The sequence below is a fragment of the Dromiciops gliroides genome, chromosome 3, assembly GCF_019393635.1.
Source record: "Dromiciops gliroides isolate mDroGli1 chromosome 3, mDroGli1.pri, whole genome shotgun sequence".
NCBI classification, from domain to species: domain Eukaryota; kingdom Metazoa; phylum Chordata; class Mammalia; order Microbiotheria; family Microbiotheriidae; genus Dromiciops; species Dromiciops gliroides.
This window is the reverse complement of record NC_057863.1, coordinates 265,488,482-265,508,384: the sequence shown is the minus strand read 5'-3', so window position 1 is coordinate 265,508,384 and position 19,903 is coordinate 265,488,482. Positions and strand designations below refer to the sequence as shown.

The window sequence follows — 19,903 nt, the reverse complement described above, 5'->3', positions numbered from 1 at the left end:
CTGCTAGAAATTGCATGTCTACTCTGTTCCATTGATCTACCTTTCTATTTCTTAGCCAGTACCATATATTTTTGATACTGCCTTATAATAAAGTATAAGATCTGATACTGCTAAACTTCCTTCCTTTATGTTTTTTCAATAGTTCCTTTGATAATCTTGACTTTTTGTTTATCCAAATGAATTTTGTGGTTATTTTTTTCTAATTCAGTAAAAATAGATTTTGGTAATTTAATTGGGATGGCATTGAATATATAAATAAGTTTAGTTTAAAATGTCATTTTTATTATGTTGACCCTTCCTATCCATGAATAATGAATATTTCTCCAATTATTTAAACCTGATTTTATTTGTATAGTTTTTTTAAATTTTATTTATATGCTTTCCAGGTGGGGTTGGTGGGTGTACTCCCAGATATTTTATGTGATCAGGAGTGATTTTAATTGAGGTATCTCTTACTATCTCTTCTTGCAAAGTTTTGTTTGTGATATATAGAAATGCTGATGATTTACTTCATTTCCTGATATCTTGCTAAAATTATTGTTTTAACTAATTTTTATTTGAGTATTTGGGATTTTCCAAATATATATCATATCATCAGCAAACCCTATTCTGATTCCTTCTCTTTTTCTTCTCATTTCTATTGCTATGATTTCAAATGCAATATTAATAATATTGGTGACAATAGGCATCTTTTTTCACACCTGATCTTACTGAGAAGGCTTCTAACTTAGTCCCATTGCAAATAATGCTTGCTAATGTTTTAGATAAAAGGGTGTTTTTTAAAGCTGTGGAAAAATTGGAACACTAATGCATTGTTGGTGGAGCTGTGAACTGATCCAACCATTCTAGAGAACAATTTGGAATTATGCCCAAAGGGTGATAAAGCTGTACATACCCTTTGACTCAGCAATACCACTTTTGGGTCTTTTGCCCAAAGAAATCATGGAAAGGGGAAAGGGACCCACATGTACAAAAATATTTATAGCTGCTCTTTATGTGGTGGCAAGGAATTGGAAGTTGAGGAGGTGCCCATCAATTGGAGAATGGCTGGACAAGTTGTGGTATATGAATACAATGGAATACTTTCAAGTGTTTTTAAAGAAATGAGTGTTGTACTTTATCAAAGGCTTTTTCTGCACTTATTGATATGATCATATGATTTTTTACTTTTATATTGATATACTCAATTATGTAATAGTTTTCCTTATGTTAAAACATTCTTGAATTCATGGTGTGAATCCTGTTTTTCATAATGTGTAATCATTGTAATTTGTTGTTGTAATCTTTTAGCTAGTATTTTATTTAGTATTTCTGCCTGCATATTCAATAATGAACTTATACTGTAATTATCTTTTTCTGTTTTTACTCTTCGTGGTTTAGGCATCAGTATCATAGATGTTTCATAAAAGGAGTCTAGTAGTATTCCTTCTTTGCCTAGTATTCCAAATAATATTGGAAATAGTTGTTGATCTTTAAATATTTAATAGAATTAATATATACATCTATCTGGTCCTGCTGTTTTTTCTTAGGAAGCTAATTTATAGAGTGTTCAATTTCCTTTTCTGAAATAGGTCTATTTAGATAGTCAATTTCCTTTTCTAGACAATTCATATTTTTTGTAAGTATTCTTCTGTTTCACTTAAATTGTTAAATCTATTGTTATATGATTGGGCAAAATAACTCCTTGTAATTGCTTTCATTTCACCTGAATTAGTAGTATAGCATCCTTTTCATTATTTATACTAATTATTTCGTTTTCTTCTCTCTCTCTCTCTCTCTCTCTCTCTCTCTCTCTCTCTCTCTCTCTCTCTCTCTCTTTGTGGGGCAATGAGGGTTAAGTGACTTGCCCAGGGTCACACAGCTAGTAAGTTTCAAGTGTCTGAGGATGAATTTGAACTCAGGTCCTCCTGAATCCAGGGCCGGAGCTTTATCCACTGCATCACCTAACTGTCCTTCTCTCCTTTTTAAACAAATTTACCAAATGTTTTATCTATTTTGTTTTTTCATAATGCCAGTTCCTAGTTTTATTCATTAATTCAATGGGTTTTACACTCAATTTTATTAATCTCACCTTTAATTTTTAGGATTTCCAGTTTAGTATTTAATTGGAGATTTTTAGTTTATTCTTTTTCTAGTTTTTTTAATTGCATACTCAATTCATTAGTCTGCTCTATTTTATTGATGTAAGCATTTAGAGATATAAATTTTCTTTCAATCACTGCTTTTTCTATATCCCATAGGTTTTGGTATTTTGTGTCATTATTGTCATTCTCTTTCGTGAAATTATTGATTGTTTCTGTGATTTGTCCTTTAACCTACTCATTCTTTAAGATTAGGTTGTTTAATCTCCAATAGGTTTTAATTTCTGTTTCTGTAGTACCATATTAAATAAAATTTTATTTCATTGTAATCTGAAAAGGATGCTTTTAATATGTCTACTCTTAACTAGAAAATGTTTATGTCCTAATATACGGTCAATCTTTGTAAAGGCACCATAAACCAATGAGAAAAAGATGCATTCCTTTCTATTTTCAGTCAATTGTCTCCAGATATCTATCATATCTAGCTTATCTAAAATTCTATTCACTTCTTTGACCTCTCTCTAATTTATTTTTTGGTTAGATTTATATAGTCCTGAGAGGGGAAGATTAAAGTCCCCCACTACTATCATACTACTGTCTATCTCCACCTGTAATTCATTAAATTTTACTTTTAAAAGTTTGGTGCTGTATTTTGGTGCATATTGCTTCAGTATTGATATTGTTTCATTGTTTATGGTACCTTTTATCAAAATGTAGTTACCCTGTTTGTCTTTTAACTAAATCAGATGTAGCCATAATTTTGCCTGAGATTCATAATTGCTAGCCATCTTTTTTGCATCAGCTGAAGCATAATAAATTCTACTCCCTCCCTCCATTTTAGCTCTGTGTATCTCTCATTTTTAAATGTCTTTCTTGTAAACAACATATTGTTAGATTCTGTTTTATAATCCATTATGCTCTTTCCATTTTATGGGTGAGTTCATCTCATTCACATTTAAAGTTATAATTACTATTTGTGAATTTCCTTCCATCTTCTTTTTACTCACTATTACCCTATCCCTGTTACCTTATGTTCTCCCTTTACTCTGCCATTTCTTTTTCTACTGACCACTCTAAAATTCCCTCCCTTTTCCTCTTTCCCCACCCTCCTAAATATTAATCTGCACATCTTGCTAAAAGTACCAATTCCACCATGTCCCCCAGTTCTCTCACCTCTCTACAGGTCCAGAACATGTCTACACCCCTCCAGATATATATATATATATATATATATATATATATATATATATAAAATGTTGTTTCCTCTTCAAGCTAGATCCCATGAGAGTAAGGTTCCAACATTACCAGCCCTCCACTCCCACCTGCTTCCTCTGTATCAGTTCTTACTTTCATACCCCATTTTTACAAGATAATTGATCCTTTTTACCTTTTCCCACTCAATTTTTTAAGAATCACCCAATCATAGATAATTCAACCCCAACTTTTCCTTCAAACTACCCTAGCAATGATTAAAGTTTTAAGAATACTGATAACATTTTCACACATAAAAAGTAAACCAATTGAGTTTAATGAGTCTTTCAGAATCAGTCTTTAGTGTTTTCCTTATAGTTCTTCTGGGTCTTTTATGTCAACATTTCCATTGAGTTCTGGTCTTTTTCTCACAAATACCTGAAAGTCTTTCAGTTTGTCAAACAACTGCTGGGTAAGTCATTCTTGGCCACAATCCCAGCTCTTTTGCTCTTTGAAATATAATGTTCCATGACCTACAGTCTTTTTCTGTAGAAGCTGTTAGGTCTTGTGAAATCCTGATTGTATCACCACAATATTTAATTTTTTTTTCTTTGCAATATTTTCTCCTTAACCTGAAAGTTTTGAAACTTGGCTATGATATTCCTATGTGTTTTCTTTTTTTTCTATGAGTTTTCTTCCTAAGGACTCTTTTAGGTAGTTAATGGTAGTTTTTTTTCTTCTTTTTCTATTTCTGCTTTTCTCTTGTTCTTCAACTTCAAGGCAATTTTCCTTAACACTTTATTGTAATGTTGTATCAAGGTTCTTTTTCTGATCATAGCCTTCAGGTAGTCCAACAATTCTTATATTGTCTCTGCTTGATCTGTTATCCAGAATAATTGTTTTTTGTAATGAGATGTTTCAGACTCTCTTCTATTTTTTTCTAGTTTTATTATTTCTTGGTTTCATATAGTTATTTGATTCCTCTTGCCCAATACTAGTCTTCAAGGGGTTATTTTCTTCCTTAAGATTTTAGATCGCGGGCAGCTAGGTGGCACAGTGGATAAAGCATCGGCCCTAGATTCAGGAGGACCCGAGTTCAAATTTGGCCTCAGACACTTGACACTTACTAGCTGTGTGACCCTGGGCAAGTCACTTAACCCTCATTGCCCCACAAAAAAAAAAAAACCAAGATTTTAGATCTCTTTCTCCAATTGATTAACTTTCTTTTCATAATTTTCTTGTATTTCTTTAATTATTTTTCCTATTTCTTCCTCATTCTCTCTTATTTGACTTTTTAAATTCCTTTTTAAGTTCTTCCAAGAGGGGCAGCTAGGTGGCGCAGTGGATAGAGCACTGGTCCTGGATTCAGGAGGACCTGAGATCAGATCCAGCCTCAGACACTTTACACCTACCAGCTGTGTGACCCTAGGCAAGTCACTTAACCCCAATTGCCTCACCCCAAAAAAATAAATAAATAAAGGAAGAAAGAAAGTTCTTCCAAGAATCCTTTTTGGGCTTGTGACCATTACATCTTACTCTTTAGCATAGGAGTGGCTTTTTTTAACCTCATTTTCTTCCTTTGACAATGAACCAATATCCTTCTTTACACAATGGTAGGTATGTATGCTAGGTTCTTTTTCCTTTGATTACTCAACTGCCTTACCCATTTATTTTTGTTTTTACATATTCCATTTGTGGCAATATTCTATCTGTTTGTGGAGGAAATTTGGAGAGTCTATAAATTTCTGAACTACTTCCCAGAATGCTCCCTCTAAACTAATCTTAATGAATGAGTGGGTTAAAGAATAAGTCATAGAAACAATAAATAATTGTATTAAAGGAATTATAATATGGGATAATATGGGATTCAGGAAAAGCAGTTATGAAATGAAAATGTGCATCTTGAAATGCTTACATCAACAAAACAGAGAAAGAGCAGACCAATAAATTGGATTTTTAAAACTAGGAATAGAACAAATTAAAAATCCCTAACTAAATACCAAATTGAAAATTAAAAATCAAAGGTTAGGGGCAGCTGGGTGGTACAGTGGATAGAGCACTGGCCCTGGAGTCAGGAGTATCTGAGTTCAAATTCGACCTCAGACACTTAACACTTACTAGCTGTGTGACCCTGGGCAAGTCACTTAACCCCAATTGCCTCACTTTAAAAAAAAATAAATTTTTTTTTAATTTTTTAAAAATTAAAGGTTAGATTAATAATTTGATTTTTAGAAAACCTTTGAATTAATAAATACAACTAAGAGTTGATTTTATGAAAAAGCCAATAAAATAGATGAACCATTGATTAATATGATTTTTCAAAAAGTGAAAAAAATGGAGGCAGCTAGGTGGCACAGTGGATAAAGCACCAGCCCTGGATTCATGAGTACATAAGTTCAAATCCACCCTCACACACTTGACACTTAACTAGCTGTGTCACCCTGAGCAAGTCACTTAACCCCCATTGCCCTGCCAAAAAAAACCAAAACAAAACAAACAAAAAACAAAAAGTGAAAAAAATGAAGCCACTAGTATAAAATTGAAAAAGGCAACTATACCACTAATAAAGATGAAATCAAATAATTGTTAGGAGTTATTTTTCCCAATTATATGCCAATAAATTTAACAATTTTATGAAATGGAAGAACACTTGCAAAAATAAAAACTCCTAGACTAACATAAGAGAAAATAGACTCTCTAAAACACCTACTTTAGAAAAATAAGTTGAAGATGCCATAAATCAGCTTCCTAAGGAAAAAGCATTAGGATCAGATAGATTTAAAAGTTAATTCTAACAGACATTTAAAAACCAACTAATTCCAATATTAGGCAAATTATCTGAAATAATAGACAAGGAAGGAGTCCTACCAAACTCCATTTATAAAACATTGTACTGATAAGTAAATCATGAAGAGTAAAAATGGAGAAAGAAAAGCATAGACCAATTTCACTAATGAGTATGGATGCAAAAATCTTAAATAAAATACTAGCTAGGAGACTACAACAATATCTTATAAAGAGTATATATTATATACCAGAAGTGAAAGACTGGTTCAATATAAGGGAAACTATTAACATAAGTGTTTGTATAAATAAAAAAGCAACAAAAATCACATGATTATATCAGTTGCAGCAGAAAAACTTTTTTTTTCAGGCAATAGGGGTTAAGTGACTTGCCCAGGGTCACACAGCTAGTGTCAAGTGGCTGAGGGTGGATTTGAACTCAGGTACTCCCGAATCCAAGGCCAGTGCTTTACCACTGCACCATCTAGCTGCCCCCTAGAAAAACTTTTGACAAAATAAAGCATTCATTCCTATTAAAAACACTTGAAACCATAGGTGTAAACAGATTTTTCTTTAAAATTGTAAGAAGCATCTACCTAAAATCATTATCAAGCACTATTTGTAATGGGGACAAGCTAGAAGCTTTCCCAATAAGATCAGGAGTGAAACAAAATTGTCCATTATCACCAATACTGTATTAGAAATGCTGGCAATAGCAATGAGAAGGAAAATAAATTAATCATAATGGGCAATAAAGTAATAAAGCTATCTCTTTTGCAGATAATATGATTATGTACTTGGACAATCCTAGATATGCAACTCAAAAATTAGTTCAAACAATTCATAACTTTAACAAAATATCAAACAAAACATCAAGACATAAAAAAACCCACGTAAATCATTAGCATTTATGTGTGTATATATATATCACCAACAAAACCCTGCAAGAAGAGATAGTAAGAGATACCCCATTTAAAATATCTACATATTGGGGGCAGCTAGGTGGTGCAGTAGACAAAGCACCAGCCTTGGATTCAGGAGGACCTGAGTTCAAATTTGGCCTCAGACACTTGACACTTACTAACTGTGTGACCCTGGGCAAGTCACTTAATCCTCATTGCCCCGCCCCAAAACCCAAAACAAATCTATATATTTTACTACCTAAACTAATATTTATTCAATACCATCCTAATTAAATTGCCAAAAATTATTTTATTTAGCTAGAAAAATAATAACAAAATTCATTTGTGAGAACAAAAAGTCAAAAATACCAAAGCAATTAATGAAAAATTGTAAAGGGAGGAGGTTTAGCCATATCAGATCTTAAATGACATTATAAGGTAGTAATTATCAAAACTCTATGGTACTGATTAAAATATAGAAGGTAGATCAGTGTAAACAAGTAGACATAAAATAGACAGTAATAAAAGATTATAGTAACCTTGTGTCTTACAAATGTAAAGACTTAAGCTTGTGAGATAAGAATTCACTATTTGTTTTTAAAAAGTTGTGAAAATTGGAAACTGGCAAAAATAGGATATAGACCAATATTTTCCACCATTTACCAGGATAAAGTCAAAATGGATACATGATGATATAAAGGGAGGTATATATGTAAATTAGAAGAACATGGAACATATTACCTATCAGACTTATGGATAGTAGAACTTGGAAATAAACAAGAAAAAGAGAGTACATTGTAAGATATAAAATAGATAATTTTGATCACATTAAATTTAAAAGGTTTTGTATAAATAAAACAAATGTAACCAAGATTAGAAGGAAAACAGAAAATGGGGGGAGGGATTTTATAGACAGTTTCTCAGATAAAGGTCTCTTATCTCATATATAGAGAGAACACTGCCAAATTTATAAGAATATGCATAATTTCCTGATTAATAAATGGTCAAAGGATATGAACAGGCAGTTTTCAGATGAAGAAATCAAAGCTATCTATAGTTAAATTTTAAAAAATACTCTAAATCACCATTGATTAGAAAAATGCAAATGAGAACTGTGAGGATCCACCTCACACCTCATATTGCCTAATGTGACAGAAAAGGAAAATGATAATTTTTGGAGGTTCTAGATATATTTTGAAAGGTTCTAAATGGCAGACCAAGCACTTTGGATTTTATGCTTGAGGCAAATTGGGAGAAACTGAATGCACTTGATCAAAAGAATGACATGGTCATACTTGTGTTTAGAAAGATTATTTTGGCAATTGTGTGGAAGATGGATTAGAGACAGACTGAAAGCTGGGAATCTAGCTGTTTCTTATAGAAGTCTAAATAAGAGGATCTGAACTAGAGTGGTACTTCTGAGAGTGAAGGGAAGAAGATGGATGCATAATACCTTGCAATGCACTGAGTTTCTTGTTATTATAAAGGCAGTTGCCATGTTATGTATGGGTTATTCATAGTTGTGAGGAGTTTAGAACATAAAGGCATATATACAACTCCACTGAGAAGACAAAAATAGCCCAAAAAAATGTGCAGCCTTCAGTGTTAAACTGATTGGTTTAAATGTTCAAAGAGTGCCTGAATGCTTTTAGAAATCCAGAGAAATATAGACAGGCATGCACCTTCAACAGCAGAGACAATTAACATTTTCAACATCTTCTCTAAATGGTATCTTAGTAGGACAAATCCAAAATGTGATATGGTAATTCTCAAACTCATTAAGTTACAACCTATCATTTTAATTGTAACAAAATGTATATAACTCTAAATGAGAAAAAATATAATCACAACAAATGTGGTGCCCTTAAGAAAACATCAAGTAAATAGAAAGGAAAACAAAAATAGGAGAAAAAAGAAAAACCAAGTAACGTTTGTTTTAATGTATTCAAAAAGTTCTACTAGAAAACAGTATAGTACAAGATTGGGAATAGATATTCCACATATGATAAGTTATTCTATCATATTCTATTCACACAAATTCTTTACTATAGTTTTTTGGTTTTTTGTTTTTTTTTTTTTAGTGAGGCAATTGGGGTCAAGTGACTTGCCCAGGGTCATACAGCTAGTAAGTGTTACGTGTCTGAGGCCGGATTTGAACTCAGGTCCTCCTGAATCCAAGGCTGGTGCTCCATCTACTGCGCCACCTAGCTGCCCCACACAAATACTTTACTATAAACAGACAGACAGACAGACAGACAGACAGACAGACACACACACACACACACACACACATAAGAGCTTAGCTCAAACATTTCCTTATTTCTCACCTGGCTTTTACTACTTTGGGATTTCTCTGACTGACTTCTCCATCATGTCCATTTGTCAGGTATTCTTGCCTTTCCCACCTCTGCACTTTTTTCATCTTTTTGTGTTTTGTCTCCTCCTATTAGATTATAAGCTCCTTGAGGGTAAGGATTATCTTTACTTTTTCATATTTGTATCCCCATAAAATTCCTGGTACCAAGTAGGCATTTAATAATTCTTATTGACTATATGTATACATATATACATACACATATATATGTATACACACATACATATTTATATACATTTATAAAGCTATATATGTCCATATACAACATGTATTTGTGTATGTGTGTGTATATTGAGATATTATTTGTATTTTAGTCAATATAATAAAGTACAGATTCCCACTATCAACGAGTACTCCAAATTAACTACAAAGAACATTATGTAGAAAGACTATCTGCATACAAAGAAAAAACTGATAAATAGAAGTATTTAGGGGACAGCTAGGTGGTGCAGTGGATAAAGCACTGGCCTTGGATTCAGGAGGACCTGAGTTCAAATCCAGCCTCAGGCACTTGACACTTACCAGCTCTGTGACCTTGGGCAAGTCACTTAACCCTCATTGGTCCACAAAAATTTTAAAAATTAAATTAAATTAAATAAATAAATAGAAGTATGTATAGAATGGTTATGCATATGTATGTGTCTGTGTATGTTTGTGTCTAATGGAAGCCATCTCTAGGGTGGGGGGAAGGAAAAATATTTACATGATAATTTTATTATACATTTAAAAGGAATAACATTTAAAAGAAAAAAAATCATACATAATAGATTTGCAGTTTCATGTGCAATCATCTCTTATTATACTATGTTATGGAAATGCATGCTTTATTCCATAAATTTTAAAAAAATGAAAAAAAATTTTAAATCATAGATCTGTTTTAAATCAGTACAGATATGACATAGGGTTCCTCCTTATCATTCTAAATTGATTTTTCAAGTACTTGGTAATTGGAGATTAAATTGTGACCTAGAAATAAAAGGAAGAAATAATTTAAATCAAAATACTTCAAATGGCATTAATTCACATTGAAGATATGTTTCATAAGTGTGTACATTTTCCTTCTATTCTCAGGTGAATCACAAAAAAGAAATGGTGACAATGGCCAAGTTGACAGAGTCCATGAGTGAGTACCTTTGACATTTATTTAACCTTAAAGCCATAAAGAAAACACAAAATGTTTCCAAATCTATCATTCCTTTTAACATGAGTTTCTAATTCTTCCACCTCCTCCAACCCCATTAGATAATACACTGGTAATTAATGAGAAAAGGAAATCTATTATATTTTGTATCATATTAACCAAGTTATTCTAACTTGGTTTTATGTAGGCCATAATCCTATAATGAAAGAATGACTCAGTAAATCTTTGGAAAAATAACATGAGTTGTACTTGATTTAAATCATTGCACTCAAAAGCAGACTACTGAGTTCCTTTAATGCAAAATTCTTTCTTGGAGTCAGCTGAAGTTCTACAAGCAGCAAGGAAATCTGGGCTTTCTGTAATTATATATTTACTTAAAATCTATAGAGGTACCTAAAGTGAGGCAAAAGGGGAAATATATTTGTTCATAAATGATGGTTCAAATGTTTCAAAAAAACAACCATAAAAATGATGTCCCTGATGTACAACCAACTTACAAGACACACAGATATTTAGGAGTTTTAATAGATCTCTAAGCTCATATTTTGTTTTTAAATGTAAGATACATTTGGGGAAGGGAGAAGAGATAAATGATACTGCATATGAAAAATTGAAATTCCCACTGTTGAAACTTCACAGTGCACAAAAGGGATAGTAAAAAAAAATTTTTTTAACTGCTTTGAAAATGGACACTGTTCTTTGTGAATGTTTTTTTTTCCAGCATTATAAAAATTTTATTCTAAACATAGTAACTATCAACAGAAATAGGTATTTTAATAAACAAATATAATAATTAAAATAAACATGGTGGTACATGAAAGCATAAATTATATTATGTATAGTCAATTTTAATGAGCATATTAATTTTCATAATGTAATGATGAAAAAATCCTGTTTGTTTCCTCAGCTCATCTAAATTCTTTTTCTTCCCTGTATTTTTCTGGATTTCACAAATGTAAAAGTTGTAGTAGCAGTTGTTTTAATAGTAGTAGTAGTAATTGATATTATGTCATACTTTAATATTTGTAAAGTGCTTTACATATATTATTTCATTTGGTCCTCACAGCAATTCTTTGAGGTAGGTACTGCAATTATTATTATTATTCCATCTTTACTGATGAGGAAACTGAGGCACAGAGAAGTTAAGTAGTTTGCCTATGGTAATACAGTGTCAGAGGGAAGACTTGATATAAAGTCTTCCCAACTCAAATTCCAGTTTGTATTCATGGATTATAATTATCTTGAATCTTTTTTTTACTCTAAATCACTTCCTAGAAATCCTCCCATATCTATTTATAATCTTTATATATGTCCTTTCTTAGAGTATAATACTATTCTGTTACATCTGTCTATCACAATATGGTCAACCATTTGCCAATTTAACGGGTTTTTTTTTCTTTTTCCTGTTTTGTTTTGTTTTGGGGGTTTCGGTTGTTTTTTTGCTGTTACAAATTACACTGCAGTGAATATTTTTGTATAGACATCTGCCCCTTCCCCCATTCCATAATGTTGTCAATGTATAATCTTAACTGTGAAATCACTGATCAAAGGTTGTACACAGTTCTGTGGTTCTTATTTTATATTGTCATATATCTTTTTAGAAAAATTATCCCTACTTTTCTGTGCATGTATTTCACCTGCAATAGTAGTACAGGACAACCTTACAAAAACACTCAGATATCATTCGGCCCATAAAATGTCTTTCTGAATTGATCTTTAAAATGTACTTTGATTCTACCCACATTCTAAACATTTTTTATCTTATTCTACTGCTCCCCAACTTACTAAAACTATGTTTCTTCCTGCAGCAAAATTAGTCACCACTGTTCATTTACTCTCTGGTGATATTTGAAAGAGCATAGATGATGGAAGATGTGCCACAAGATGGCAGAAGGGAAAATGTTCTCTGAATTTTCCAAAAGGGAAAAGAAAAGAGTCTGCAAATTATAAACCAGTGAGCTTGATTTAAGTTCCTGGGGGATAAAATTTAATCATTAAAGAGATGGTTGGTGAACATTTTAAAAAGGAAACAGTTATTTAAACACCCCAGCATCACTTCATCAAGAACAGTTCATGTCAGACTAACCTCATTTCCTTTTTTGAACAGTCTTATCTTATGAAATTAATAGATGAGGGAAATACTGTAGATACAGTTTGCCTACATTTTAACAAAACATTTGATAAAGCACCTCACACTATTCTTCTGGAGAAGATGGAGAGATATAGATTAGATGATTAATACATGGATAATAATACATGGAAGCTTGGACACAATAGTTGGACAGAGTCAAAGAATAATTCTTAATGTGTCAATGTCAACATGGTAGAGGTCTCCAGTGAAGAATCTAAGAGGTTTATGCTTGGTTCTGTGCTATTCAACATTTTTATCAATAGTTAGATAAAGGGATAGATGATTCATTAAATTTGCAGATGATACAAGGCTAAGAAGGATCAATAACACAGTATATGGTCAGGTCAAGATCCAAATAGATTTTGATCAGAGTAAAGTGCTGGACTTAATGTAAGAAAATGAAATTCACTAGTATTATTTGCAAAGTCTTATTTTGTTCATTGAGTTCTTTTTCAATCACTTCCAACTCTTTGTGGCCCTATTTGGGGTTTTCTTAACAAAGATACTGGAGTGGTTTGCCATTTCCTTCTCCAGCTCACTTTTTACATATGAGAAACAGGCAAACATGGTTAAGTGATTTGCCCAAGGTTATATAGCTAGGAAGTGTCTGAAGCTAGATTTTAATTCAGGTCTTCCTGACTTCAGACCCTGCACCATCTAGATGCCCTGTAAAGTCTTATACTGGGTTAGAAAAACCTCAATGTAACAAGTATAAGATGGGGAGGCATGGTTAGACAGCAATTGCTTTGAAAAAATATCTAGGGGATTTTAGTGGAATGAGTTCAATATGTCAGCAGTATGATGTGAGAGCCAAAAAGGCTAATGTCATCTAGGAGCAGCTAAGTTGGACAGTGGATAGTGTGCTGGGCCTGAAGTCAGGAAGACTGATCTTCCTGAATTCAAATCTGTCCTCAGACACTTACTAAGTGTATGACCTTGGGCGAGTCACAACCCTGTTTTCCTCAGTTCTCCATCTATTTAATGTGTCAATGTCAACATGGTATTTAAAAAGAGGGAGGGGGAGCAAGAGAAGGAAATAGCCAACCTCTCAAGTATCTGTGCCAAGAAAACCCCAAATAGGGTCACAAAGAGTCGGACATGACTGAAGAACAAAAACTGGAAATAGAGAGGTGATCATTCCGTTGTAGTTTGTCCAAATTAGACTTCATGTGGAGGACTATGTTACAGATTGAGGATGATAGGTTGTAGTTCTAAAAGGATAAAGTGGAAAGTGTCCAGAGGAGTACACTCAGAATAGTGAAGGACCTTAAGCCCTTGTCATATGAATACTAGTTGAAGAAGCTTATCATCTTTAGCAGGGAGAAGACTCAAATACTCCTTGTTAAACAAGGAGAGTTAGATGACTCTGAGTACTGCTCCCATTTGACATGACATAGCTACACACTTCTATAGTTTTATTTGTTTGTTTTTAATAAGTGAGAGAGGGCTGGTAAGTGGGAGAAGTCTAAAGATCACAGTGGGAAAATGTCTGCTGTTTCTTTTTTACATTACAAAACAATTTTTTTCATAGATGGCCTTGTGCTTTTGCAAAAGTATGTATTTCATACTGATTCTAATTATGAAGTTTTGTGAAGTGAATTCTTTTTACTACTAGGAAACTGGTCTTCTTCTTCCTCTTCAGTCACTTCTTTTGTCCAAGATAAGAGAAACACTTGTCACTTGGACAAGGATGGTCAGTTCCCTGCATCTGAAGGATCATCAGATGGTAGGAAGGTTTCAAACCTCAGGAATGCTGCAGCTGAAAGCACCTAATCTGTGAAATTGGTCTCAATCTATCCTGAGAATTCATAGACAGCTATTAAAACATTAAAATCTCTTCACATCCTGGTTCCTCTCCATTTTTCTTATACTTTACTCTCTGCCATGCACTGGGATCCAGTCACACTGGACTATTTGCTGTTCCTCACAGACCCACATTAGCCTATTTATTTGCCTCATCACTACCTTCTTCATTATCACTGCATAGTTCATTATCATCTACTACTTCTACATCCCCTCAGATAAAATATCACAAACACTAGCCTGAACAAAGGGCTTTGGGAGGTTTCAATTGTCTGAGATGAATAGTGGGATCCCAAAAATAACATATAAGCACCTACAAATTCACAGCATTAACAATATCAGTAAAAGTTTTCAACCACTGCATCCTTATTATTATGAACTCAAGGATCCCTGAGGATAAGTACATCATATAAAGCATATATACTTCCCCTGTTTAGTCAGAGGAATTTGCTATGAAAGGTGAAGGGACATATTTACAATGACAACAAAACTGGTTCTGTCAATCCTAGGCCTGAATGTCTTAGAATGACTTGCTTCTCTCTTCAGTCTCAATAATCTTATTACCACATATCTCTTGACTAGCTTATGTCTGTCCTTTAGTAATTCCCTTTAAATTATGGTAAGGTAAATAATGTAATCTCATGCAGCCTTCAAGCTACAAGCCAGTCCTTTTACTCTTCCCTAATTAGCTGTCGATCACTTCATCTAGGACTGTGCTGTCTCTACTTGCTCATCTATCTCCAAAAGCTACCACTAGCTCTCTCTTTCTCAGCAGATAACCTTGCCTCCTGATTTACTGAAAAAGTTGAGGCCATCCAGCATTGTTCCTAGTACACATGATAGAACTTCACATGCCTATATATTACTCCATTCTTTTTTCCTTTGCTCAAGTCTCAGAGGCAAAGGTAACCTCTCTCCTTGCCAGGATTAAACAATCTAATTGTGCCTTTCATACCATTTTTTCTGGATCTCTCTCTCTCTCTCTCTTTCTTTTTCTCTTTCTCTATCTCTTTCTCCTTCCCTCCCTCCTCTCCCTCTTTCCCCTAAAGGGAAGCGAGTTAAAAACAGTAGAAGGTTTTTTAGGTTTTTCAATTAGTAGCAGAGATTCTAAGGCAGCTAAGAATACAGTGGATAAAGTGCCAGGCTTGGAATCAGGAAGACTCCTATTTTAGGTCAAATCCAGCTTCAGATATTTATTAACCATGTGACTCTGGGTAAGCCACTTAATCCTATTTGCCTCAGTTTCCTCATCCATCAAATGAGCTGGAGAAGGAAATAGAAAACCTCTCTATTATCTTTGCCAAGAAAACCCCAAAAGGGGTCACAAAGAGGCAGAAAGGACTGAACAACAGCAAAGCATAAGCGCTGACTTGTTTCTATTCAAACAAACTGTTCTCCTCTCTCTTGCTCACTGTCCTTTCCTTACTCTAATTTTATTCCCCTTTATATGAAAGAAAATCTAGTGGAGAGTTTCGAACTTGTTTGGGCATTTGGGTAATGTTTGGTCTACAAGAGGGACACAGAAAATCTTGAACTGACCTGCTATGTTGATCCCTTTTGTATATCCATGGAGTCATCAGCTCCTCTGGCTCAGTAGCCAATTAGGTGACTCTTCATCATCTCTGTACAAGCACTTCAGCCATGTGAATAACTGAAAGTCAGACGCAAAGTTCCAGCAGAGTAAGGAACAATAATATGCTTGGGAGTAAAAAGGAATGGTTGGAGAGTGGAAACTTCTCAAATGGGGTTTATTCATAGCACACAAACCACTTGTGGAACACTCACACGTACAAAAAGAATAAGATGGGTTCTATTCATTTTACATTAGAAGGATCCTTAGAGGTGACCTAGTCCAATCCCCTCATTCTACAGGTAAGTAAAATCAAAGAATAAGAATAAACACTACCTACAAAAGAGTTAAAATATTCCTAATTGCAGATGACACAATATGATCTCAGGATTATGGATTTAGAACTCTTATCTTAGATGAGGAAACTCTGACCCAAAGAGATTAAGGGATTCATTGAGGGCACACAAGTAGTGTCAAAGTTAAGTCAACAAATATTTATTAAGCACTTACTAATGCGAAACACTGTGTGGAAGCATAAGCAAGGGGCAGCTAGATGGCGCAGTGGATAGAGCACTGGCCCTGGATTCAGGAGTACCTGAATTCAAATCCGGCCTCAGAAACTTACTACTTACTAGCTGTGTGACCCTAGGCAAGTCACTTAACCCCAATTGCCTCACCAAAAAAAAACAAAACAAAACCAAAAAAAAACAGCATTAGAAGCATAAGCAAAAAGTTACCCCCTTCAAGGAGCTTTCATTGTAATGGAGAACAACATATAAAAGGGAACCGAAAAGGGGAAGGTATTTGAGGGAAGAGATGCACCTGTGCAAAGACATGGTAGAGTTGGGAGAATAAAGGAGTAAGCATAGCCTGCATGAGCATTCATTCCTTCAAAATGGAGGCTCTGAGTGGAACTCACAGTTTGGAAGGGGGCCGCAGGGGCAGAGGGACCTTCTGATTTGAGAAGACTTCTGGAATATTGGTAGATGAGGCCAAAAGGTCAGAATCAAAGCTGGGAGAGGAGTAAGGGAGTTATAGGTAAGGCACATTTTATTTAGATGTAAAGGATGTGTTGTTTTGTGTTTTTCCCAGGTAGGTTTGTGTGTCCATATGGATGTACCTATATGTGGTAGAGGCATTAATAATTATTTCTAGGGTCTTCTTCACCCACCCATCCTTCTCTAAGGGAGAATTTTATTTTTGTCAGGAGGAGAGTATGAAGTTGGGACCAGGGGCCCCACTTTACTCTTTTCAGGGAAAGAGTTCCAGGATAAAATTTTATATATATCCACCCCCTTAAGTATAATTAGTTTGTGGGAAATAATTTTAGTTCAAGCTGGGAAGGCATGCCCCAAGCTATATATCCAAGGCTTAACTCCCTTCCCACAAAATGCCATTTCTACAATGAACACACAGCAAATGAATCTATTTATCCGAAGAGATAGCAAACAGAAATCAGAGAAAGTTTATGTATGAGAACTCACAGAATGAGTGAGCAAGTATTCTCAGCTTAAATGAGAAAGTCTCATATCTCACCCAAGGGGAAATTCCCCAAAGGGAAATGATGAAGACACCAGCTCTTTTACACATTCTGTTCTTCCCAGACTCTCTCTGCCTTCTGGGACCCAAGGAAAGTCTGGAAGCATGTCTTCTCTCTCAAAGCTTTCCTGCTAAAAGATCATGATCTTTCTTCACTCCCAAGTTATAGCCAATTTTGTCCCTCATGCAGGGATGAAGCACTGAATAATCTTTCTTCAACAGTAAGGAGAGTCCTTGGCAAATGAGCTTTGAGGCACAGGCTACATTTGGCTCTAAGAAAGTCAACAAATAATTAACTGAGATAGAAGTCTTTGTAGAATAACAGGAAATAAGATAAACCCATAAAATTTATCAAATACACAAGCAAAAAGATGGAGACATTGATAGAAAGAAAATTGTCTAAATTAATCCATAAACAATAAGATTATAGACTTAAAGCTGTACTCTTTCCTTTTTGATGAAATATAAATTAAAATATCAATGAAATTTTTCACAGAATAAATAAAATAATAACAAAATGCTAAATGCAAAACTACTATTCAAAAACAGAAGGAAATTATGAAAAAGAAATGGAGATTTATACTGTCAGATCTTAAATTATTTTATCAAGCAGGAATTAGCAAAATTGTGTAGTATGGGATAAAATAGAAAAAATATTAAAATATCTAGATAATACAATACTAGACCCAGTGCATACAATAAACTAGTATATGACACGTGTGGGGCAGCTAAGTGGAGCAGTCGATAGAGCACTGGCCCTGAAGTTGGGAGAACCTGAGTTCAAATCTCACCTCAGACACTAACTAGCTGTTTTACCCAGAGCAAGTCACTTAACCCCAGTTGACTTAAACATCCAAGGCCATCTCCAGTCATCCTGATAATATATCTTGCCACTGGACCCAGATAGCGCCATAGAAGAAAGTGAGACTGGTAACTTTGCATAGCCCTTCCTCATTGAAAATCAATTCATTGCAAGTGATGACATCTGTCATAGTCCTCTGAGAACAAAGAACAACAACAACCATAAGACACATGTGGTACAAGAAAAAGAAGACTGGGTTTGGAACCAGCAGACCTGGGTTTGAATCCTATTTCTCCCAGTAACTAAAAGTATCACATTGGACAAGTCATTTATCTTTATGAGATCTAGGTTGCCCATCTGTAAAATGATGAGACCGGGCTAGATGACCTTTAAGATCCATTCTGGTACTAAATCTATGATCCTAATACTAAAACTTAAGAATTTGAAATGAGGGCAGAAATAGATTGTTTTTTAAGTTTTTTTAATAAATAAATATTTTATTTATACTTTTGGAGACCAATATTTTCCCTCCTTCCCTTCCTCCCCTGCCCCCTTCCTGAGGCAGTAAGCAATCAGATATAAGTTATATATGTGCAATTATGTAAAGCAATACCATAATAGTCATTTTGTATAAGAAAACTTGAATAAAAGAAAAAATTTAAGAAAGTGAAAAATAGCATGTTTAATTCTGTGTTCCATCAGTATCAGTTCTTCCTTTGGAGGTGGATAGTATGTTTCATCAATAGTCCTTTTGGATTGTCTTGGATCATCGTATGGTTGGGAATAGTTAAGTCATTCACAGTTCTTTATCAAACAATATCGCTGTCTCTGTACACAATGTTCTCTTGGTTGTGCTCACTTTACCATACCTCAGTTCATACAAGTCTTTCCAGGCCTTTCTGAAGTCATCCTGCTTGTCATTTCTTATAGCACAATAATATTCCATCACCATCATATACCACAGCTTGTTTAGCCATTCCCCAATTGATGGGCATTCCTTTGGTTTCCAATTCTTAGCCACCACAAAAAGAACTGTATAAATAGGTATTTTTCTCTTTGGGGGGATGTCTTTGGGATATAAACCTAGTAGTGGTATTGCTGGATTAAAGGGTATGCACAGTTCTATAGCCCTTTGGGCATAGTTCCAAATTGAGCTCTGGAATGGATGGATCCTATTGACAACTCAACCAACAGTGGATTAGCAACCCAGTTTTTCAACATCTAAAATTTTCTTTTTTTCTTACATTTGCCACTCTGATAGGTGTGAGGTGAAACCTCAGAGTTGTTTTAATTTGTATTTCTCTGATCAATAGTAATCTAGAGCATTTTTTCATATAACTATAGATAGTTTTGATTTCTTTGTCTGACAACAGCCTATTCATATCCTTTAACCATTTATCAGTTGGGGAATAACATATTTTTTTATAAATTTGACTCAGTTCTCTACATAACTGAGAAATGAGGTCTTTATCAGAGATATTTGTTTCAAAAATTCTTTCCCAATTTTCTGCTTCCCTTGTAATCTTGCTTACATTAGTTTTGTTTGTGCAAAAAACTTCTTAATTTTATATAATTAAAATGATCT

At 34.1% G+C, this 19,903-nt stretch overlaps 1 protein-coding gene across 4 annotated transcripts in view; it reads left to right on the top strand.

Moving 5' to 3' along the window:
- The window catches only part of KCNJ6 (potassium inwardly rectifying channel subfamily J member 6), a 202,976-nt gene that overhangs the window by 30,846 nt on the left and 152,227 nt on the right, over positions 1-19,903 (top strand). For all 4 annotated transcript variants that reach the window (XM_043995911.1, XM_043995909.1, XM_043995910.1 and 1 more), the window contains one exon: positions 10,404-10,455. In XM_043995911.1, the coding sequence (XP_043851846.1) occupies positions 10,422-10,455 (34 nt within the window). In that variant the 5' untranslated portion in view covers positions 10,404-10,421. The remainder of the gene's footprint in view (positions 1-10,403; positions 10,456-19,903) is intronic.